General features: G+C 49.3%; 1 protein-coding gene and 1 long non-coding RNA gene across 6 annotated transcripts in view; both read right to left on the bottom strand.

Moving 5' to 3' along the window:
* LOC118703344 (coronin-7) overlaps window positions 1-17,668 on the bottom strand; it is a 63,962-nt gene extending 46,294 nt beyond the window's left edge. For 2 of the 5 annotated variants that reach the window (XR_004982997.1, XM_045571324.1), the window contains exons 1-6: window positions 17,484-17,668; window positions 15,070-15,166; window positions 13,456-13,530; window positions 9,324-9,394; window positions 8,669-8,852; window positions 6,616-6,692 (exon numbers count right to left, since the gene is read on the bottom strand). Coding sequence is in view for 4 of the 5 variants with exons in the window: in XM_045571324.1 (XP_045427280.1) it covers window positions 6,616-6,692; window positions 8,669-8,852; window positions 9,324-9,394; window positions 13,456-13,530; window positions 15,070-15,166; window positions 17,484-17,543 (564 nt within the window). In the remaining variant the exon portion in view is untranslated. Of the gene's footprint in view, window positions 1-2,806; window positions 2,839-6,615; window positions 6,693-8,668; window positions 8,853-9,323; window positions 9,395-13,455; window positions 13,531-15,069; window positions 15,167-17,483 lie in introns of those variants that run through there. The other 3 variants (XM_045571323.1, XM_036410226.1, XM_036410229.1) reach the window with 3 other exon arrangements.
* On the bottom strand, window positions 4,621-5,982 carry LOC118703367. Its single transcript, XR_004983007.2, has 3 exons — window positions 5,445-5,982; window positions 5,280-5,400; window positions 4,621-5,017 (listed from the first exon to the last, which is right to left on the bottom strand). It is a non-coding gene; the product is annotated as an uncharacterized LOC118703367 (long non-coding RNA).
* Window positions 17,669-23,401: the final 5,733 nt, after the last annotated feature.

Below are 23,401 nucleotides of genomic sequence, written 5' to 3'. Positions count from 1 at the left end.
AGCTTTTATCTCCTTACCGCTAGGGAACGCCAGCCAGACACTCAGCCACCTCTCCTCTCCGGCTCCATTCTCTCTACGCGTGCCGCGTGTCTCCGTACCTTAGGCTTTTACAGCTCCTCCGCTCTTCCTTCTGGTTTTCTCCTTACTTCTCATTGTAGAATTTCCAGTCAGTCAACTTTCCTGTAGTTCTGGGTAATGTCTATTTTATATTTTAGTTGTATTTTATTGAAATTGTTGTGTGCGGCTGCGGCTAGGTGTTTATCTCTGCAGCCATCTTGGATTCTCCTACATGGATGAATCTTGAGGACATTACACATAATGAAATAAGCCAATCACAAAAAGACAAATACTGTATGGTTCCACTCATATGCAGTATCTAAAGTGGTCAAATTCATAGATATAAAGACATTAGAACGGTGGTTGCCAGGGGCTGAGGAAGGCGGCAAAGGAAAGTTGTTCTACAAATGAAAAAGTTCTGAAGACCTGTTTCACAACAATGTAAAAATACCTAACATTACCAAACTGTATACTTAAAAATGGTTAAGATGTTAAGTTTTATATGTGTTTTTACCATAATTAAAAAAAATAGCTATCAGTCCTCAAAAAGACACAGAAACCAAAAATATATATAATATTTCTAAGTGAAAGACGCCAATGTGGAAAGGCTACACATTGTATGGCTCCAACTATATGGCATTTGGGAAAAGAAAAATCTTATAAAGACAGCAAAAATATCAGTGGTTGCCTGTGGTTTGGAGACAACGAGGGAGGGATGAATAGGTGAAGTGCAGGGTATTTTTAGGGTGGTAAAATTATTCTGTATGATGCTCTACTGCTGAGTACATGACATTAGGCATTTGTCAAAACCCATTCTCATCATTAATGTTTCTAACTCTCCCTCTCTCTTCCTCTCTGAAATATATATTATATTATATATATATATATATATAAAAATGGAAAGAAGCCTAACTGGTTTGGCTCAGTGGATAGAGCGTCGACCTATGGACTGAAAGGTCCCAGGTTCAATTCCGATCAAGGGCATATATCTTGGTTGTGTGCACATCCCCAGTAGAAAGTGTGCAGCAAGCAACTGATCGATGTTTGTCTCTCATCAATGTTTCTAACTTTCTATCAATCTCCCTTCCTCTCTGTAAAAAATCAATGAAATATATTTTTAAAGAAAAGAAAAGAAAGAAACACCAGTGATGACAGAGAATCATTAATCTGCTGCCTCCTCCACGCCCCCTCCTGGGGATCGAGCCCAAAACCTAGGCATGTGCCTTTAATCAGAATTGAACTTGGGACTCTTCAGTCTGCAGGCCAATGCTCTCTCCACTGAGCCAAACCAGCTAGGGCTCATCATTGGTATTCCTATCTCTCTCCCTCACCCTCCCTTTCTGAAATCAATAAAAATATATTTAAAATAAAAAGCATGAGGAAATATGTGGAGACATGAGCTTTCTGGCATGTGATGTGGAGGGGAAGAGATTGCCATGTGAAGAAAGGGGTGGCAGGAATAAAGGGGCAGCTGGACAAGGGAGGGGCCGGCTCGGAGATGGTCTGGAAAGCCATGCCTCCCGTGGCGGACCATCCCAGGCTTTCCTGATACACCTTAGCGGGTTCCCAGGGTTCCCGGCAAAGCTTTCCCTACTAGTTTAGTGAGCACTTGCTATGTGTCAGGCGGATATCAGACACAGTTCAGGATTAGCTCTAAAGCACCACTCCACTCCAAAGCCTAAGGTTCAGGATATCATTTAGAGACCAGGCAGCCAAGGACATTAAGGGACAGAGACAGGCAGAAAGAACAGTGAGAAAGAGAAGTGAGAGGACAGAGAGAGACAAGAGAGTCAGAAAGGAAACAGAGAGACACAGAGGGGACAGAGACAGGGAGACACAAAGCAATAGAAAGAGGACAACTATAGACAGAGGAAAGATAACAAGGGACAGAGACAGGGAAGCAAGAGATGGACAGAGAATAAGGAGAGACAGAGAAATCCCAGGCAAGAGAGACTCCCTCCTGGCAGCAGGAGCAACTCACACGTGAGTGGCAGAGCCACCGTGGAGAGACAACGGCCTGGATTCAAACACCAACTCCAACATCTGGGCAAACCCAGAGCCTTGGTAGGATGAGGATAATGGCAGTGCCTCTCACGAGTCAGTAACCATCTTGGTACGTGAGCAGTCTCTAAAGGTAGTTGGGCCACCTAACCAGGGCTCAGGTTGGACACTGGAGGCTGGTCTTGTGCTGATGGGGGTCTACTGGGACTGACAGAGGGGGTGGCATAGGCTGTGGGGGACGGCATGTCCGGCTGGGCTCACAGTAGCAGAGTGGGAAGCTATCCATGAGGCAGGCGCGCCCTCTAGTGGCTCCCTGGAGAAGCTGGAAGGAGGATAGGAAAGGACTTGGGTGAGATTGGGCCCAGGCCTTGCAGGGGAATCACAGGCCCTGAGAGGAAGAGCTGCTCCAAGGTAGGATGGGAGTCAGGCCAGGCACAGGGAGGTTTCCTCACCAGCAGGGAGATGGTGCTGAGAGGGGGGAGGCTTTAATGGGAAGCTTCTTCCAGCTTCCTCCTTCCCTCCCTCCTTCCCTCTCCCTTCCTCTCTTTCATTCTCTGTGCTTATTTCTCTCACACGTGCCAAGGAAACACAGGGCAGAGAGGGTTTCTCATTGGAGGCGGAGTTCACAGACTAAATGCAGGACTCTGACGGTCGGTTCCTCTGCCTGAGATGCCTGTCTTTTCCTCAGTGAGAACTCAAACCTAAGGACCAGCTTTGTCCTCACTGTCCCTTTGGAAGTCATGCTCACCACCTTTAGCCTGAGCATTGGCCGCCACCATGACCAGCAGCCCAGTATTATTTACCTCCTGACACCCAAGGCTCAGGCCAATGTCTGGAACCTGTTGATTGCTTAATGAACCAAATGAGAGGAAAAGTTAATAAAGACTAGGAAATAGGTAAGTAAAATAAGCCAGTCAGAGAAAGACAAGCACCATATGATATACTTATATGTGGAATCTAATGAACAAAATAAACTAACAAACAAAACAGAAACAGACTCAGAAATACAGAGAACTGACAGGTGTCAGAGGGGAGGGGTTTGGGTGAAAAGGGATTAAGCAATCAAAAAAACAAAAAGAAACAACCTCATAGACATAGACAACAGCATGGTAATTACCAGAGGGAAAAGGGAGTGGGGGGAGGTTGACGAAGATAAAGTGGGGATAAAGGGTGATGGAAGGAGATGTGACTTGGGGTGGTGAATACACAATACATGGATACTATATTACAGAATTGTACACCTGAAACCTAAGTAATTTTATTAACCAACTAGAGGCCCAGTGCATGGATTCGTGCACTGGTAGGGTTCCTATGCCTAGCCTCGGGGAGGTGGGCCAGAACCAGCTCTCCAACATCCCCTAAGGGGTCCCAGATTGGGAGAGGGCAGTTCTCCTGGCTCCCTCCTCTCGGACTCCAGGTGTGTCACCTGAGAACTGCAGCTGCCAAGTCACTGCAGCTCAGCAGCTCCTGCGTTGAACATCTGCCTCCTGGTGGTCAGTGCAAATCATACCTACTGGTCAGATGGTCGGTTAGGCTTTTATATATAGACTAGAGGCCCAGAGCATGAAATTTGTGCACAGGGGCAGAGGGGGGGATTTGTCCCTCAGCCCAGCCTGCACCCTCTCCAATCTGGGACCCCTCAAGAGATGTCCGACTGCCCATTTAGGCCCAAGATCGGGCCTAAACGGGCAGTCAGACATCCTCTCACAATCCAGGACTGCTGGCTCCCAACTGCTCGCTTGTCTGCCTTCCTGATTGCCCCTGACTGCTTCTGCCTGCCAGCCTAATCACCCCCTAACCACTTCCATCCAGCCTGATTGATGTCTAACTGCTCACCTGCCAGCCTGTTTGCCCCCAACTTCCCTCCTCTGCCAGCCTGGTTACCCATTACTGCCCTCCCCTACAGGGTTGATTGCCCCCAACTGCCCTCACTTATAAGCTGGCCCCTTTCAACTGCCCTCCCTTGCAGGCCTAGTCCCCAACTGCCCTCCCCTGCTGGCCATCTTGTGTCCACATAGGGGCAGGATCTTTGACCACATGGGGGCAGCCATATTGTGTGTTGGAGTGAGAGTCAATCTGCATATTACTCTTTAATTAGATAGGATAGAGGCCTGGTGCATGAGTGGGGGCCAGCTGGTTTGCCCTGAAGGGTGTCCTGGATCAGTGTGGGGGTTCCCTTGGAGCATGGGGCGGCCTGATCGAGGGGTCTGTGGTGGTTTGCAGGCCGGCCACGGCCCCCAGCAACCCAAGCAGAGGCCCTGGTATCTGGGATATATTAACTTTCTACAATTGAAATTTTGTAGCCTGGAGTGGAACCAAGCCTCCTGCTTGCTCAGTGATGGTGGCAGCCGTTTCTGTTTGGATTTGTTTACCTTCTATAATTGAAACTTTGTAGCCTTGAGTGGAGGCTTAGGCCAGCAAGGGCAGGTGGAAAGCTTGGCTTCCTCCGTTGCCGGAGAAACACCTCCCTCCTGCTCTCTGTGGCAATAGCCATCTTGGTTGGGTTTATTTGCATACTTGCTCAGATTGGCTGGTAGGCGTGGCTCGTGGAGCAGAGTGATGGTTAATTTGCATATTACTCGTTTATTAGGTAGTACCACACAAATAAATTCCATTTTAAAAAATGTTTAAAAGACTAGTAAATTGGACCTCTAAGAAGCTAGGAAAAAATAGAGATGGAAATAGATTCCACCAAGTATGCAGACACATTTTCTCCTTCAGAGGCGTCTTTACCCACATACCCCCTCCCAACTAGCTCCTGTCCCCCATTCCCTATCCCTGCCACATTTCCCGTAAGAGCCCTTGCAGGCTTTTCCTTGCCTCCACCCCCCATTCTTCACATGTGGCTTCAGGCCACAAAATACTCCAAAAGGTCCTGAAGGTCATCCATGTCCCCAAATGCAATGAGTGTCCTTCACCTCTTTATAGACGCTACCACATAAACACAAATAGTGCCCACCTCTCTCTCTCTCTCTCGCTCTCTCTCTCTTTTTAAAAATATATTTTATTGAATTTTTACAGAGAGGAAGGGAAAGAAAAGAGATAAGAGAGCTAGAAATATCTATGAGAGAGAGACATTGACCAGCTGCCTCCTGCACACCCCCTACTGGGGATGTGCCCGCAATCGATGTACATGCCCTTGACCAGAATCGAACCTGGGACCTTTCAGTCCGCAGACCGACGCTCTATCCACTGAGCCAAACTGGTTTCGGCATGCCCACCTTTCTATCTTCAACTCAGCTTGCTGCCGAGCCCTAGTCCATGGACTAAAATGATATCTCTATTTGAATGTCCCAGATAACTCAAACCCAACAGGCCTGCAGCCAAGACCCAGAAGCCAGCCTCATAACCCCCAACATGCCTACATCTAATACCAGAAGCCAGACTCATAACCCCCCACTCCTCACATCCAGCCCCCCACCAACCCATGGCTCTCATCCCCAAGTCTGCCCCTCTGTTCCAGCCCTGGCTGAGGAGACTCCTTTCCTCCCCCAGAAGCTGTAGCACTTTTACTTTTGCATAGGGGCCCCTGCAATGCTCTGTCCACAAGGCAGCTGGGGAGCTTTCAAAATGCAAATCTGCTCTCTTCACACGATAGGCTACCCCTCTTCTGGTTTTAATCACTCCAGTGCTTTCTGGTTGTTTCTACAATAACAAGCACAACCCTTGTGCACTCAACTCTGCTCTCTGCACACAGCCCTGCCCTGACCCCTGCACCCAACCCTGCAGTTCCCAGAATCTCTCTATGTCCCATGTCATTAACCCTTCCTTCAGAGCCTATACCCAAGTCCACTGTCTATGGCCAAACTTTCCCGGCTCCTCTGACCAACTTAGAGTACTTCATGTCTCTCTCTCAGATCCCAATTCACAGGTCAGTTATTGTTTAACTAGAGGCTCGATGCATAAAATTCATGCAAGGGGCCCAGCCCCCCACCGCCAACATGGCTGCCTCAACCCCCACAGTCACAGAGGCCACCTCGGCCCTCGCAGCCCCTGCTTCATCTAGAAGGTCATCCGGAAAGAATCTGGTCTAATTAGCAAGTTACACTTTTATTATTACAGATCTTTCTGATTTCCATTGGCTGCCCCCACCTCGACAGGACTGGGCAAGCACGGGGCCTGGTGTCAGTGAGGACTATGAGGTCTGCATACTGGGTATGAGGGTTGACACAGCATCCTGAGTCTGAATTCTCCTAAAAGTCTGGACAAAGCAGATAGGCAGGCAGGTGAGGCTGCCTGAAATTGGTGATAGGAGCCAAATGGCACAAACCAGAGCCCCGCAGGGCCAGAGTGGGGCTTTACTTGGGCCCTCATCTAATAGGGACCTCAGGCCCTGGTACCAAGGTGGGATAGGTATTTGCAGATGCAGATGTGAGCCGGTGAGAGGCCAGCTGAGGTGGGGGAGGGGCTCATATGCCTTCTGCCCCATAAATACCAGCCAGCCTGACAAATACAGCCTAGAACGTGTGCTCCATGACACCATGGCCCTGAGAGGAGCAGGGCATGCCTCACACCCCCCACAGGCACTTACTTGAGCCTCACCACCCACCTGCTTACCTTGCATGTTGTGCTCAGCAGGGCTCCATCTCGGCTCCAGACAGCACCCTGCACCAGGTCCCCGTGGGCTGCCAGCTCTGCAAAGAAGCAGCCAAGGTTAAGGTCCCACATCCTGCCCTGGGCAATAGAACACAGGGAAGCAGGTGGGCCTAGTTGCAGTTAACTCTCTGGGGCAAAGGCAACAGCTGCCAGAGTCCCTTCTCAGGTGGAAGGAACAAGGACAATAACTCCTTTCAGATACTCTGTACTATATCCAAGGGCTCCTTCCTCAGCCCTACCATTGTCAGGCCATGCTCCTACCCTGAAACCTTCCAAGGTTCCCTGCTTCCCACCCCCATGGAACTGCTGTGTTGTGCTGAGGAATAATTAAACTCTTGGCACAGTGCTGGGCACGTGATAAGGGCTTGAGATGATAGTTACAGGTGGGGTGACTCCCTAATGACATCTGCCTAGTGACCTTCACCTCTGCTTCAAGGGTCAGGCTGGTCTCTTCAACTGTGCCAGGAACCCTTTGGGGGTAAGCCCTGCACCTTGTACTTTCCATTCCTTGTGGCACAAGAGGCCTCCATGGTGGGCACTGACTGAAGCTGTCAGGAGGGGAACCCTGAGACTCCTAGTTATGCTACCAATGGCCCTTGGCCTCAGCCCCACTGTGAGCTTGGTGTACCCTGGACGCTGCACAGCTCTGGGGCAGCAGTTTGTCCTTCAACTCTCTGAATGTGTTTGTATGTGTTTAATTTATTGATTTTTAGAGAGGAAGGGAGGAAGAGAAATATCAATTTGTTGTTCCACTTATTTATACATTCATTGACTGATGCTTGTATGTGCCCTGAACAGGATTAAACTCGAAACTTTGGTGTATGTGGATGACATTCTAACTAACTGATCTACCTGGCAAGAGCTGAGCCTTGTGCCTTTCCCCTAAAAAGGAAGGACTCTGCAAAATGGACTCAGTGACACTACCACAAAAAAACACTTGGGCTCAGCTGAGGTTCATACTGCAAGGTCATAACCAGTCAAATACTGAGGTGTCTGGCTCAAAGTTGTTATCATCTAAGCATGCTCTGGATGTCTGTGTCAACCTCCCCGCACCCCGGCCCAAACACACACACATTTCACGTGTTGAAACCTAACCCCCACTGTGATGGAATGTGGAGGTGGGAGCCTTTGGGAGGTGATTAGCTCATGAGGGGGTAAGCATCCATGAATAGGATTAGTACTTTTATAAAAGAGAGCTCCCTCCCCTGTTCCACCATGTGAAGACACAGGGAGTAAGATGGCTGACTATGAATCAGGAAGCAGGTTCTCATCAGACACTAAATCGGCTGGCATCTTGATCTTGGACTCCCAGCCTCTAGAACTGTGAGAAATAAATTTCTATTGTTTATAAACCACCCAGTCCATGGGATTTTGTTATAGCAGCCTATACAGACTAGGTCAATCTATATCAGGAAGATGAGAGGAAGAAAAACATGGCGAGGCAGGGATGGGCTGGGACTGTAAGAGAGAAAATCTTCAGCCGAAACCGGTTTGGCTCAGTGGTAGAGCGTCGTCGGTCTGCAGACTGAAAGGTCCCGGGTTCAATTCTGGTCAAGGGCATGTACCTTGGTTGCAGGCACGTCCCCGGTAGGGGGTGTGCAAGAGGCAACTGGTCGATGTTTCTCTCTCATCGATGTTTCTAGCTCTATATCCCTCTCCCTTCCTCTCTGTAAAAAATCAATAAAAATATATTTAAAAAAAAAAATCTTCATCTCATGGGTAGAAGTCAATAGTTTGTTTTCAAAACTGAAATAACATAACTCAAGAAATAACAGTATAAAAAAGTTATTCAGACGTGTGGAGGAAAGAGTAGAAAAAACAGCCGTAATTAAAACATGTGCCATGAGAAATGGAGAAGGTGGGGTGTTCTTAAGACTTGGTTTTATACTACGTACAAGTGATTTTTTTTTTATACTTACTTTACAACTCATGATATCAAACACATAAACAAAGAAACAGAACATTTTCCAGAAGGGGACTGCCCAGACAGTGACGTGGCTAGTGGGACCCATACCTGTTAGGGGCTGCTGCTTAGCCACATCCCAGACCTTCACGGCTGTGCCTGCCGCGCTCACCAGGACGCCATCCACAGTGGGGTGGAACTGCAGCACCTCTGCCCGGGTGTCCTCAGGGCCCAGCACCAGCCCAGGTCCCGAGGGCAGCGCCTGGCCAGAGGCTGGCAGTCTCCACAGTTTCATCTATGGGAAAGAGTAAGCCTGAGTCCGGGAGAGGGAAGGTCCTCACTGCCCCAACTCCAGGCGCCATGCTTGGGCATAAGGCTGTGTGTCTGTGTTGGGAAAAGGAGGGAGATCTGGCTCAGGGTCACAAGTGTGGTTGAAGGCTGGGGGGAAATGAGAGCAGGGAAATCAGGGTTCTTATCGATCTGTTCTGAGCCTCCCACACTCCCCCAGCCCTGATGTCCTTAGGCAGTCAAGAAGCAAACCAGCACATCACAGGCAGGGCTCCGCCAAGGGCACAGGAGTATGTGGGAGTTGGTGTGGGTTAAGGAACTAATAAGTCTGGGCTGGCCTAGCCCTGCAAATCTGTGGAGGAGCTGAGGGATAGTGGGAGGGGTTGGACTAGGAAGGAGCAGGGCCCCAGAGGCTCAGGGGCTCAGAAGGCCCCAAATAGGAGTGGGTGAGGCATTGAGCAGCAATGGTTCCACTCACCGTCCTATCTGCTGAGCTGGTAGCCAGGAGAAAGTCATCAAAGGGAGAGAAGTCCAAGTCCGTGACCAGGTCTGCAGGAAAGAAATGGTTGACTTAGGCCCAACTAGAACCCACCAGAACAACCTGCTTCCAAAACTGAAATAACATAACTTAAGAAATAACAGTATAAAAAAGTTATTCAGATGTGTGGAGGGATCAAAGGTCTGGGATCAAAGCCCAGGGCTTCAGAGGTGACATCTCTGCACATGCACACATGGAAGCAGGCTCAAAGTCCCAGAAGGAGAGCATCTCTGCAAACTATGGGCAACTGCCCTAGGCCTGCCTGCAACACATATCCCCGTGAGCCCTGTAGACCTAGGGTGGCTAAAGACCTGGCAGGGAGAGGTCAGCAGGGCAATGGGAAAAGAGCTCCTCCCTGATGTGGCTCCGTTGGTTGAGTGTCGTTCCATGTACCAAAAGGTCATTGGTTTGATTCCCAGTCAGGGCTCATATTCAGGTTTCACACTCAATCCCCAATCAGGGTGCCTAAAGGAGGCAACAAGTGGATGTTTCTCTCTCACATTGATGTTTCTCTTTTTCTTCTCCTCTCCCTTTGTCTCTAAAATCAATAAAAACAGCCGGGACCGGTTTAGCTCAATGGATAGAGCGTCGGCTTGGGGACTGAAGGGACCCGGGTTCGATTCCGGTCAAGGGCATGTACCTTGGTTGCGGGCATATCCCCAGTAGGGGGTGTGCAAGAGGCAACTGATCGATGACTCTCTCTCATCAATGTTTCTAACTCTCTATCTCTCTCCCTTCCTCTTTGTACAAAATCAATAAAATATATTTAAAAAAATAAAAAATAAATAAAATAAAATAAATAAAAACATATTTAAAAAGTGGAAGAAAAGGTATTTCTGTATAAAACAACAATAACAAAAACTCCTTGGATTACCAGGAACCTGAAGTTACCTAAAGCCCAGAGCCTAGCACAAGGTTTGGCAAGAATTATGTGAATGAACACAGTTCTGGCCCCACTGTAATCACAAGGAATTCACAAACCACTCAGTCCGACTGTCCCTCAGCACCTCCTCAAGGAGACACACATCTGTGCAGATGCAACAGGAGCAAGTTCTGCCCACAGGGGTGACGCACAGATCAGAGATAGGAAAGCCTTCAATGAGATGCATGGTGAGTCTTGGAGAAGGCAGTAGGGGGAGGGAGAGGAAGGTGGTTGTTGTCACATGCCTGACCTAGGCATTCTCTACCCTGTTACTCCCCACAAAGCTAGGTCCCAATGTGGGAGGGCACCTGATCTGTGCACCAGCAGCCAGCTTCTCTCTTAGGAGTTAAACCTAGAATAGGAAGGCCTAGCAACAGGATGCTTTAGGGACTAGGTGGGGGGTCACCAGCTCAGAGGGAGCTGGCAGCTTCCATGCCAGGACCCTCCAAGACCTGGCTGATCCTTTGGCTCTGGAAGCTTCCCAGGAATATCCCCATAAATTTATTTTTGTCTTAAGCAAGTTGGAATTGGTCTTCTGTTCTCTGAAACCAAAGAACCTGAACTGTCCAGCTCTGGCAGGTGGGGGTTGGGGTGCACAGAGTGAACCAGAGCCCAGAAGGGAAATGAGACTGGGGAGAGGGGGCAGCGGAGATGAGGCCAGAGCTTGGTGTTGAGGGGAATGTAAGCAGGACAGCCAGGCCTATATCACCACAGCAAAAAGCAGAGTGGCCACCCTACTGCATGCTCTCCACAGGCCAAGCATTACATTTTCCTTCTGGCCAGAGATAAGGAAGAAAAAGGGGAGTATGAGGACAGGTACACCTTGGGACAGCCTCAGCCTGGACTCCTGGCCACAAACCCCTGCTGCCCCACCCTGTGGGCTCCGAACTGGACAGGGCAGGGCACAAGCCCGAAGCAGCAGCCAATGCAGGTAGTCTGGCACAGTGAGGGAATAAGAGGTAGTAATGTGGCCGATCTGAGAAGCCTGAGTTCTTCATGTGCATTTATCTCACCAAATCCTCGGTGACCCACCAGGATGGCACTGTGGCATCATCACCCAAGTGGAGGACAAGGACACAGGGACAGAGAGTTAAGTAACTTATCTAGAGCTACATAGCTATGAAAGGCCAAAACTGAGGGTCAGGCCAGGCTGTCCAGCTTCAGAACCTACAGACTCAGCACATTATCACACTGCCTTTTCCAAACTGGGGCACATCCCTGGCCCACTCCACACCCCAGACATGCAGAAAGGCCCTCTTGATGCTTCCCTGCCCTCTGCTCCCCTGGGAAGCTGGGCTAAAGGGTCACTTGGCCCTGAGACACGACATAGAAGGCATCCCAAAGTCTGGGCATCCTGAAGACAGGGCAGTAGCCAGAGCCCAGCCCACCACAGTCTCCCCACCACCACTGGCACTGGAGCCTTGAAGGCAGGTTCTGAGAGAGCTGGAACTCACTATTCTCACTGCAGTTCCCAACAAGGTTGCTCTGCAAAGAGAGGCTCTGAATAACTGGAGCTACAATGAGGCTACAACCTGCCAACAGAAACCTGGTCCAGCTTCTATTTGGGATCCCAAGTCACAGGGCACTCAGCATCTCACAAACTCCACCGATTTGCAGCAACTCTCCCGTGAATAAAAAATATCTAGAAGCAAGCAATAGGGTGCCTAAGAGCACAAGGTCAGATAGACCTGGCTCTGCCAGCAGCAATATCAACATTGGCAAGATCCTAACCTGAGCCCCAGTTTTCCTAGCTGAAAAGTGGGTTATTTTTAAATATACTTGAAAAAGATATGAGAGCAGATGAGAAAGCAGACTTCTTACATATGCTGCAACACAGGTGGATCGCAAAGCATTATGCTAAGTGAAAGAGGACAGACTCAAAAGACCATGCATGGTATTTTCCATTTATGTGAAATGTTCAGAAAAGGCCAGTCTATAGAGCAGAGGCTGGCAAACATTTTCTGGAAAGGGTGAGGTAGTAAATGTTTCAGGCTTTTAGGGCCATATGGTCTCTGCTCAACGCTGCAGTTGTTGAGAGAAAGTGACTACAGAGTGGCCATCAATGAAGAGGCCTGGCAGTGTTCCAAAACAACAGTTTACAAAGACAGGCAGCAGGCCAGATTTGGCCACACCAGTAGCTTGCAGACCCCAGCTGCAGAGGCAGAAAGTACAACAGTTGCCTGAGGCTGCAGTGCCTGAGATGGAAACGGATTAAGCACAAAGGGGCAGGAGGAATCTTCTGGGGAAATGTCTAAAACTGGATGGTGGTGTACACAAGCCTGTAACATTAATAAAAGTTATCAAACTCTTCATTTAAAACAGGTAACATTAATGATGTGTAAATGATATCTTGATAAAGTTGTAAAAAGCTTTAAAGGAGGATTAGATGAGAAAATGGGGGGAAAGGACATAGAGAGGGCTCCATCAGTCTTGATTACTGTTATTTTAATAACTGCCATCATCATCATCATGATGCCTACATTGAGCTGCACATCCACAACAGGAACCAAAGGTTAGCCCCCTTCTCTCACCTAAGGCCATCCAACAGCCAGCCAGGAATGCAGGCCAAGACTGGCCCACAGCTGCCAAAGCTGAACAGGGAGAAAGGAGACAGCTGGGGGCCATCCTAGGAGAGCAAACTTGTTCCTGAAAGTGGGCAGATTGCCAAGCAGATTGTTTGGAGCCCCCAGAAGTCGCTGTGGCAGCTCTCTTTGTGACAATTTCTCTCTTGCCCTGCAGCCCAGCCCACACTTTCCTTGGAGAGCACTGAGGAGTCTGGCTAGGGAGGAGGCCTGGTGGTGAGGGGTGATCTCCTAAACTCCAGGAAAGGACAGGGGACTAAGAACCACATGGAGCTGAGTCCTCTGCAGTAACAGGAAGCCAGCATCAGGGAGTCTGGTGCAGGTTGGTGCATACCCCCTTCCTCCCAGCTTGACCACATGGAGTACCCAGCCTTCCGCCTCTCTGCCACGCCCCAATTCTCTACCAGGATGTAGCCTTCTAATCTGGACCCCACCTGTCAGAAAGAACAGTGAAAACAACAGGAGGGTCTGGAAAAGTCACAGGCCTGTGAGACCAGGTGAGTATGAATCCCTGGCCCCAAAGAAGAAGGAGCAAGTTCCAGACTTCCTGGATCCAGCCCCCACTCACCAGAATGGCAGCCCAGGTGGGTCACGTGTCTCTTGTTGTCTCCCTGGCCGTCCAGAGGCACAATGCCCAGCACACCTGCCAAATAAACACAGTTGCTCTGACTTCCAGACAGATGGGGACCATCTACCTCCCAGCCTAGGACTCCCAGGTACACAAGATCTAAAAGCTCAGCCTTGGATCTTCCTAGAGCCTCCTCCAATTGTAAGATCCCATCCCTCCCACATGTGTCAAACACAAGGCCCGCGGGCCAAATCCGTCCCGCCAGGCCTTGCAATGTGGCCCGCACCGCGCTGTCATCACTGCACTCCGCTGCGTTTCCATCACAATGACATTTTATGACTGTTCAGTAAACCATTCGGCCCGCGATTTAGGCTGGATTTTAGATTTTGGCCCCTTCTCTGATTGAGTTCGACACCCCTACTCTAGACATAGCAATTGGCCCAGGATTAGGTCCTTGCCCCACACAAGAACCTTCCGTAAAACTGGAGATATAGAAGATACTGGGAAAGAGACTCTTTCTGGCACTGGGGATCATAAGAGTAAGGTGCCAGCAGCTGCCAGTTTTCCCAGCTTTACCTAAGATAGAAGCCTTTAGCCAAGGGCGTCAGAGCTGAGGGCAAGAAAGAAACCAGGACTTAAAACATCCATGAGCCCTGGATACAGCTCTGCCTGAAGCCCCTGGACTTCTTAGATATACAAGTCAAAATGATATCATTCTTTAAAAAAAAACAAAAAAACATAAGTTTTTAAAAATATATATTTTATTGATTTTTTTACAGAGAGGAAGGGAGAGGGATAATTAGAAGCACTGATCAGCTGCCTCCTGCACACCCCCACTGGGGATGTGCCCACAACCAAGGAACATGCCCTTGACTGGAATCGAACCTGGGACCTTTCAGTCCGCAGGCTGACACTCTATTCACTGAGCCAAACCAGTTAGGGCAAGGATATCATTCTTGCTTAAGAATTCAGTTTGTGCCCTAGCTAGTTTGGCTCAGTGGATAGAGCGCTGGCCTGTCAACTGAAGGGTCCCAGGTTCAATTCCAGCCAAGGGCACATGCCTGGGTTGCAGGCTCGATCCCCAGTGGGGGATGTGCTGAAGGCAGCCAATCAATGATTCTCTCTCATCATTAATGTTTCTCATTCTCTCCCTCTCCCTTCCTCTCTGAAATCAATCAATAAATATATTTTAAAAATTAATAATTCAGTTTGAAATTATCACTGGCAACCAAAAGAGTCCCAACTAACGGAAGGAGTTTTATAAATCTTGCTATTCCTATTGATCCTAACCACCCTAGGCTCTCAGACAAGGAGTGGGGAGCATATGGAGACAACTCGGAAACAAAGGCAACAGCCCCCTCCCCACCCTCCGGACCATGCTCTTGAAGACCACAGCCAACACTGTTTATACAAAGTATGCACATACATTCTCGCCAAAACCCATCTGATTACTGCATGTTGACCAGTTTGCAGGGATCTAAGGCCCTGCATAGTGCTAACTTCTGAACTCTGTGAGACCCCTCCAAACTTCCAGCCTGCAATGAGTCTGCCCTTCTGCCCCATCCTATTTGGATGACAACGTCTGAATCTCCACACCCATGTCCACCTCCCTACCTGTACGATCGGAGTTGAAGGCGATCAAGCTGCAGCTGGATTTGATATGGTTCCCACAAGATGGGGTAGTTCCTGCTCGAAGGTCAGTGATCCAGGCCTGGAAATAAAGAATAAGAACCCTGAAGGCCAAGGCTCCACAACTGCCTAAAACAAGGGCTGAGGCGTGATTCAGGGAACCTCAGAGCTGCACCTTTAGCGATGCACTCCTTTGGGTCAAACTCTGTCCCCATTCACATAGTCCCTTAGATAATGCAAAATGTTCTTGAAATGATAATCTAAGTCATAAAGGAGCCAGATTTGCTTATTAAATCAGTTCTCTGATAAGGGAGAGGAGGCTGTCAAAAGGAAACTCAGGCTGAATGAAGTCAAGGGGCTAACTGGGAAGTGTTCACTCATGTTTGAGTGCTGTTTCTGTTAAAGGGAATAGAGAGAAACAGAGGACAGAGAAGTGAGCACCTAGACAGAAAACAGTCTCAACTTCTTCAACTGTATTGCTGAAGACTTCCACCGGAGTCCGGAGTCTTCTCCAAACACCAGGAGAAAACACCCATGCCCAGGGAAGGGTAAAAACAAGGCCTTTCCAGGAAACCCCATAGGCAGTGAATGACACACCTCCAAGAAGAGGCAATAATGCTAACACCCCCACGCCTGAAGGAGCAGAGGAGCACTTTTTCTGAAACTCAGATCAGCGAAGTCCACTTGTTTTCTCTGTTGGTATCAAAGCATCATTCAACACTCCTTCTTGCCACCCAACAATCTAGCGCTCACATTTCTCCAATTACCCACCCACAGTGTCCCGGAAACCACCTCCACCACACCCACCACACATTTCATTTTCAACGTTCACCAGCCCCTGATAAAATATCATTTTGCGTTCTTTTTCCCTCCCGATTCATGTTTACAGTACAAATACAGTGACAGGAAATACTTTTGAAAACAGGAACAGATCACCTGTTCTCCCATTTCCCTACTATAAACTGTTTTTAAATTTCCTCCATAATCTGTTTCCATGCCTGTCTGTTTACCTTGCTGGAAGGAGGACCACCTGGCAACAAGCCCCAGGGACCCTCAGGGCCACCTCAGACACACACACACACACACCCGCCAAGCAGTACTTACTGCACTCAGAGGGATGTGCTCAATGCAAATCTGAGCATCTCTCCCCAACCCCCACCCCATCTCCCCACTGCACTCAGAAGAAAAGCCAACTTCTTCCTGTGGCCTTCGGATTCTGCAAGATCGTTCTGGACTCATTGAGCAACATGCCTCCCCGTCACCGCCTTCCATCCACCATGGCCCACTTCCGTTCCTCCACCAGGCATACTTCACCCCACTCTCTCTCTAGCTGGCTGCTTCCCGCCCTTCTAGCCTCAGCTTCCTCCAGCAGCCCCCCTGATCACCCTTGGTGAGATTAACCCCCACCTCACTGTCCACCTCCGTCTCTGCAACCTGCCCTGATGATACAGGGCATTTATTAAAACTTGCAATACCCTTGTATGTAAGCCTGATCTGCTTGCTGGCTGTCCCCCTCGTGAGGCTGTACGCAACACAGGAAGGAAAGTGCTGTCCTATTCACTGTTCCAGCAGCTGAGCACAGTGCATGGCAGACGATGCAGGGGAAATACTGTCAGAAGGTGAAAAACAGGCTTCTGCCCCTACCCAGCTGCCCTGATGTGCGTTGGCCCCAGAAAGGGTCACTAGATAGGGTCAGTTCCTAGGCCCACCTATTGAACCACACTGCCAGGCCTTCCAAATAACATGAGCAGCAGCAGAACAGGGGAGGCATCATCTCTGAAGCAACTCATCGTGAGGCCCGCTGCCCTGCAGGGGCCTGAGAAGGCGCCCGGTACCTCTGGGCTCCACCCCCTCGAGCTTCTCGAGGCCCCATCCAGCCCCTGGCAGCATCACCCCGAGAGGAGGAAGCGCCGGGGGAAACCCGAAGGAGAGGTGCGGCTCCCCGCGTCCATCCGACACAGCCGGACTCGTCCGGGCCAGGGCAGCAAGGGGCGTCTCCCACACCCCAGCCCCAGGCAGGAGAGACTGGGACGTCAGGGAGGAGGAGCTGGCGGCAGAAGCGGCCGAGCCGCGGCTCCCCGGGAGGCCGACCGGAAGCCGAGGAGGCAGGCAGCCTTGCGGACTTCAGGCCTCGGACCGGCCGGGTGGGCTATGCCACCTCGGGGGCCCCGGGGCCAGGCAGGAGGGCCGACCGGGCGCGGGTCTCACCGAGCGGCCGGAGGGCGTCTCGGGAGCGGCGGACATTGCCTGCCGGGTGGCGACGGGGCGGCCCGGACGCCGGTCCCGGGCCTGCAGGGGGCGCCTCGGGACCGACGGGGATCCCGGAGAGGGATCCGAAGGGGAAGGGGGTTTGAGGCCGGGAAGGGGAAGGGGGTGCGGGGTCTGCGGGCCGGGCTCACCTCACGGCGGGGCGGCCGGGCCTCCGTATGCCGGAACTTGGACACCTTGAAGCGGCTCATGGCGACAGGGACGGTGACAAGCCCAGGTTCGAAGAGCCGGGCGTCGGCTCTCAGGTGCACGGCGAGCAGCCGCGAATCCTTCGGCCTCCGCCTCCGCCCCGCGGCCCGCACCGCCCTCGGTCACGCCCCTTCACGTCTCGGCCAATCGGAGTCCGCCCCTGCCCGCTGGGCCCCGCCCCTGTTCCCCTCCCTCCGCGCCGGGACCGGATGGCAGAGGGGCCGACGGCGCGAGTGGGGAGGTCACGTACGCGCGCTGTCTGCCCCCCCACCCCAGCCAAGCGCTGCGTGCGTGGGGACTAGGGGCTGCAGCCGCAGTTTTGTGTGCGAGGGGTTGCTTTTTCCAAGGGGCGGGGCGCCGCTTCATCCCGGGGGAGCAGAGAGGGTTGGAATGAACGAGCTGCCTTTCAGGGACGGGAACTCAGTCCTGGAGAGAGGAGCCACTGGTCCAAGTCGCACAGATAGTGAGTGGCGGCAGGGGAGCCGGAGCCCACGTCTGACTCTAATCCTTGCCCGTGGGGTCTACCCTAAAGCTTCTGCACCCCACCCACCCCGCTTAGGCCAGGTGGTCTCTGCGGGAGGGATGGGGCCTTCAGCATCCCCTTATTAGGGCATGCCTTGGCTTCAGGCCTTGGGCGCTGTGAGGCGGGGCTCCTCTGAGTAAATCGTAGTATCATTTACAGATAAACTGAAAGGGCAGACGAAAAAGGCTGTGGCTAATCCTTGAAATACTAAATGTGCCCTACAGGCGCTGCTTTCTTATTCCTGGACAACTCTGGAGGAAAAAGATCTGTGTTCATTTCACCTGAGGCCATCCATTGCACAAGCATTTCTCTTCCTTTAAAAAACTTACTCCGACCTAGCTGGTTTGGCTCAGTGGATAGAGTTTAGGCCTGCGGACTGAAGGGTCCCAGGTTCGATTCCTGGTCAGGGGCCCATGCCCGGCTTGCGGACTCGGGGCCCCAGTGTGGGATGTGCAGGAGGCAGCCAATCCGTGATTCTCATTATTGATGTTTATCTCTCTCTCTCCCTCTCCCTCTGTCTTAAATCAATAAAAATATTAAAATAAATAAATAAAATTTGATTCCATTAATATACTTTCTAAATAAGGACAGACATCTGCTTAGGTGTGTCTGAAAAACAGACTTTGATCTGAGGAATGGGAATAATTGGTTGGAAATGCCAATTGCTGTGAAAATTTCCTTTGCAGCAGCCTGCTGCAGAGAGAGCTTCCCTTGGGGTAGGCTGTAGACAGGGTGATAATGAAGCCTTGGCCTGGCAATGGGCACAGACGGATACCAAAATGCAAGTTCTCTTTTCAGTTCAGGGAGGACAGAGAGGAAACTTACCAGTATCCTACTAAGTGAGTCAGAGTAACTTTGTTCTCCATACACTAAAAATAGGAGGTCAGCCCAGCCGGCGTGTATGGACCTATGAACCAGGAAGTCACGGTTCTGGTCCGGGTACATGCCCAGGTTGTGTGCTCCGCCCCCAGTGCATGCAGGAGGCAGCAGATTAATGATTCTCATCATTGATGTTTCTGTTTCTTCCTTTCCCTTCCTCTCTGAAATCAATAAGACTATATATTTTTTTTTAAAAAAATAGGTCAGTATCGTTGACTAAAGCCTAGGATTTGGAATTCTAGGCAGCCTGGCAGCTTTCTCATGGCACATACTTTTCAGACTTAAATGCCAGCAGCTTTGGAACAGGCACCAGCAGTGCAGTCTTGAGTTGGTTGTGACATACAGCTATTGCTTCTCTTAAAAAAAAAAAATAAAATATATATATATATATATATATATATATATATATATATATATTTGTATTGATATCAGAGAGGAAGGGAGAGGGACAGAGGTAAAAACATCAATGATGAGAGAGAACCATTGGCCGGTTGCCTCCTGCAAGCCCTCCACTGAGGATCAAGCCACTTCTCTCTTTTTTTTTAAATTGTGGTAAAAACATGTAAAAAAGTTTACCTTTTATTTTTATTTATTTTTTTTTAATATATTTTATTGATTTTTTTTTTTTTTTTTTTTTTTTTTTTTACAGAGAGAAGAGAGAGGGATAGAGAGTTAGAAACATCGATGAGAGAGAATCATCAATCAGCTGCCTCTTACACACCCCCTACTGGGGATGTGCCCACAACCAAGGTACATGCTCTTAACTGGAATCAAACCTGGGACCTTTCAGTTCGCAGGCTGACACTTTATCCACTGAGCCAAACCGGTTTTGGCTATTTTTATTTATTTTAAATATATTTTTATTGATTTCATAGAGGAGGGGAGAGGGAGAGATAGAAATATCAGTGATGAAAGAGAATAATTGATCGGCTGTCTCTTGCATGTCCCACACTGGGCATGTGCCCTAACTGGGAATGGAACCATGATCTCCTGATTCATAGGTCCAATGCCCAACCACTGAGACACACAGGCTGGGCCTAAATTTTTATTTATTGATTTGAGAGAGAAACACTGATTTGTTGTTCCACTTATTTATGCATTCATTGGTTGATTGTACATGCCCTGAGGGCATCAAACTGGAAACCTTGGTATATCAGGATGATACCGTAACCACCTGACCTACTTGGCCAGGGCTAAATTTTCCATTTTAAAGTGTACAGTTCAGTAGTCTTAAGGACATTTACAGGGTTGTACAACAGATATTCTTAAGAAAGTAAATTTTATGTGCTTTTTTTCACAAAATTTTAAAATATAAATCAACTATACAACTATTGCGAAGTTTATGTAAACCTCCCATTATTTCCTTTATGTCACTTCATTGTTACCCCTAAATTCGCCTTTGTTTTTTGCCTAAACGGGCACAGTCAGCAAGTGAGAAAGTCTTTCATCCACAGAGGTAACATAAGCTAAATCTGGTCCACATATATGTTTTAGTTAGTTCACTTAGTGTTTTAAAATTGGGACACTTCCTAAAAGTTTGGATTTCAGTCTCTCTTGAAAAACAAAACCCCTGATCTTCACTCTCAGGAGAGAGAGAGGCCATGACCTGGCTGTGCTAGATCATGTGACTGTGTTTCCACAAACTGGGGGCTGGTAGAAGCCAAGTTGGAGAGTGTCCTCTTTCCCATCCCCACAGTGACCAACCTGAGCTCCACAGCAGGGGAGAAGGAAGAGCCAAAATGACATGAAGACCCAGAGAGTGACCATCTTACATGTTCCCAGATCCGTTCTGGCTGGAGAAAGTGATTCTTTCTAGTAGAAAGTTCAGAGCTCTAAGGCTGCTGCAAACTTGAGCACAATAAATTGCTTCATGAATTGCAACGTTGAACTGACATCCTCTAAAATTCTTTCCAGTCCCAAGAGCCTATGAATTACCAGCTTTGTTCCTTTATGCTCCTAGTAATTCCACTTCACTGTCTTTAAGAACTCTGGAAGACACCTCTCAACTCTAAAAGGCAGTCTATCAAATGTGGGTCAAATGCCAGCAATTTGAGGTTGTCTGGTTAGCTTGGTAAATGGCAGAATGATTTCAATATCACAGGGCCTGATTCCAAGAATGATTAATAACAAGAATTTAGGAGGCACTGTACTGAAGTCCTAGTTTTAGAAAACTCAAATTTCACGAAACTGAAGAAACATTAGCAGAAAGAAAAATGACCAGCAAGGAAAAAGAGGGCAAACACCCACAATAAAGCATCAAAAAGCCTTAAGATATATTCTCATTTTAAACTATGACACCATCCCTCGCCGGGTTGCTCAGTTGTTGGAGCATTGTCCTGTACACCAAAAGGTTTTGGGTTTGATTCTGGATCAGGGCACTTACCTAGGTTGTGGGGAAATTTGCAGAAGGCAACCAATGGATGTTTCTCACATTGATGTCTCTCTCTCTCTCTCTCTCTCTCTCTCTCTCTCTCTCTCTCTCTCTCTCTCTCTAAATCAATAACAAAACATATCTCTTGCCGAGACCAGTTTGGCTCAATGGATAGAGCGTCGGCTTGGGGACTGAAGGGACCCGGGTTCGATTCCGGTCAAGGGCATGTACCTTGGCTGCGGGCATATCCCCAGTAGGGGGTGTGCAAGAGGCAGCTGATCGATGTTTCTAGCTCTCTATCTCTCTCCCTTCCTCTCTGTACAAAATCAATAAAATATATTAAAAAAACAAACAAAACATATCTCTGGGTGAGGATAAAAAACAACAAAACTATGACACTAAAGAAAACATTTTCTGTAGGAAATGTTTTCTCAAGTCAGTGGTTTCTTTCCATAGATCAGAGTTTTTGCAAGAGAGGAATAGACGAAGGAGCTTCAGTGCCTTACATTTCATTCCTTAAATTTAGTTATCTGCCCCTGAAATGGTTTATTAAGATGCACATTGATGGCTCAGAGGTTGAGCGTTGACCTATGAACCAGGAGGTCCTGGTTTGATTCTAGTCAGGGCACATACCCCATTGGTTGTGTGCTTCATCCCCCCAGTGTGGGGTGTGCAGGAGGTAGCCAATTAATGATTCTCTCTCATCATTGACATTTCTATATCTCTCTCTCCCTCTCCCTTCCTCTCTGAAATCAATTAAAAAAATATTTTTTCAAGATGCACATTGAAAATATTTTTATAGGTAAGCCCTGCCTTGTTCATTTTAAGAGCTGGAGCAGAAAGGCATGTGCAGTTACCTCAGCATAAGAAATAAACAATTATGCAACAAAATACATTTCAAAAATTGGGAAAAACACTCATAATTCTCCCTTGCCAGCATGACTTTGTTGTTTCTCAAATGGAGGTGTTCCCATGTGTTCTTGGGACTCTAAAGTTTTACTACTACACCTAATGATTTGTTTTTATTTTTATTTTTAATTCTCACCCAACGATGTTGTTGTTTTTTAAACTTGATTTTAGAAAGAGAGGAAGAGAGAGAGAAACATCAATGTGAAAAACACGAATTGGTTGCCTCCCATATGCACCCGCACCGGGGATCGAACCCACAACTCTTTTTTTTTTTTTTAAATCAATCTTTATTGTTCAAATTGTTACAAAGGTTCCTCATTTCTTCCTCCCTCCACCAGGTTCCCATCCCACCCTCCGCCTCCTCCCCATCCCCCATTGTCCTCATCCATAGGTGCAGTTTATGTTCAGCATTTTCTCATATCAACAATACCACCACATGCTCAATGACACATTTCACACAAAAGACATTTCCAAATAGGTCAACCAGCCTCATCGAGGCCCCACCCAAGGCACTCACAGATCAACACCCCAGCCCTATACTAACTCAACACATCCAGATCTAAGCCTTCATCACTTGATTCAGCAGACCCTCAAGTTCCCGCAAAAGTTTCCAGCCATGTCTGAGAGGCAGCCGTGGGGCAGGGGCAGGCGAAGAGCGAGCTGTTCCGGGCCTGGTTGCTCCGAGCCTGGCCTCCGTTGCTCTGGTTCGTTCCACAACCAGCTGCTCTGGGTCTGGTCACCGCCGCCCCCGACCTAGTTGCTCTGGACCTGGCAGCTGCTGCTCCGGGCCTGGCTGCACCTGACCCGGCTGCTCCAGGCCTGGCCGCTCCCAGCCTGGCAGCCGCTGCTCCGGGCCTGGCCGGACCAGACCCGGCTGCTCTGGGCCCAGCTGCCCCAGGCCCGGCCGCTCTGAGTCTGGCCACTCCCAGCCTGGATGCTCCGGGCTTGGCTACTGCTGTTCTGGACCTGGCTGCTCCCAACCCGGCTGCCATGGGCCCGGCTTCTCCGGGCCCGGCCACTCCGGGTCTGGGTGTTCCTGGACTGGCCTCCCTGGGCTTGGCTGCCTCCGCCTCAGGCCTGGCTGCCACTGCCCCAGGTCTGGCTGCTCCAGTGCTGGCTGTTGTTGCTCTGGTTCTGGCTGCTGCTGCTCTGGGGCCTGGCCGTTGCTGCTCCGGGCC

This window comes from Pipistrellus kuhlii, unplaced genomic scaffold, assembly GCF_014108245.1.
Source record: "Pipistrellus kuhlii isolate mPipKuh1 unplaced genomic scaffold, mPipKuh1.p scaffold_m20_p_4, whole genome shotgun sequence".
Classification (NCBI taxonomy): Eukaryota; Metazoa; Chordata; class Mammalia; order Chiroptera; family Vespertilionidae; genus Pipistrellus; species Pipistrellus kuhlii.
This window is presented reverse-complemented; position numbering and strand designations above follow the sequence as displayed.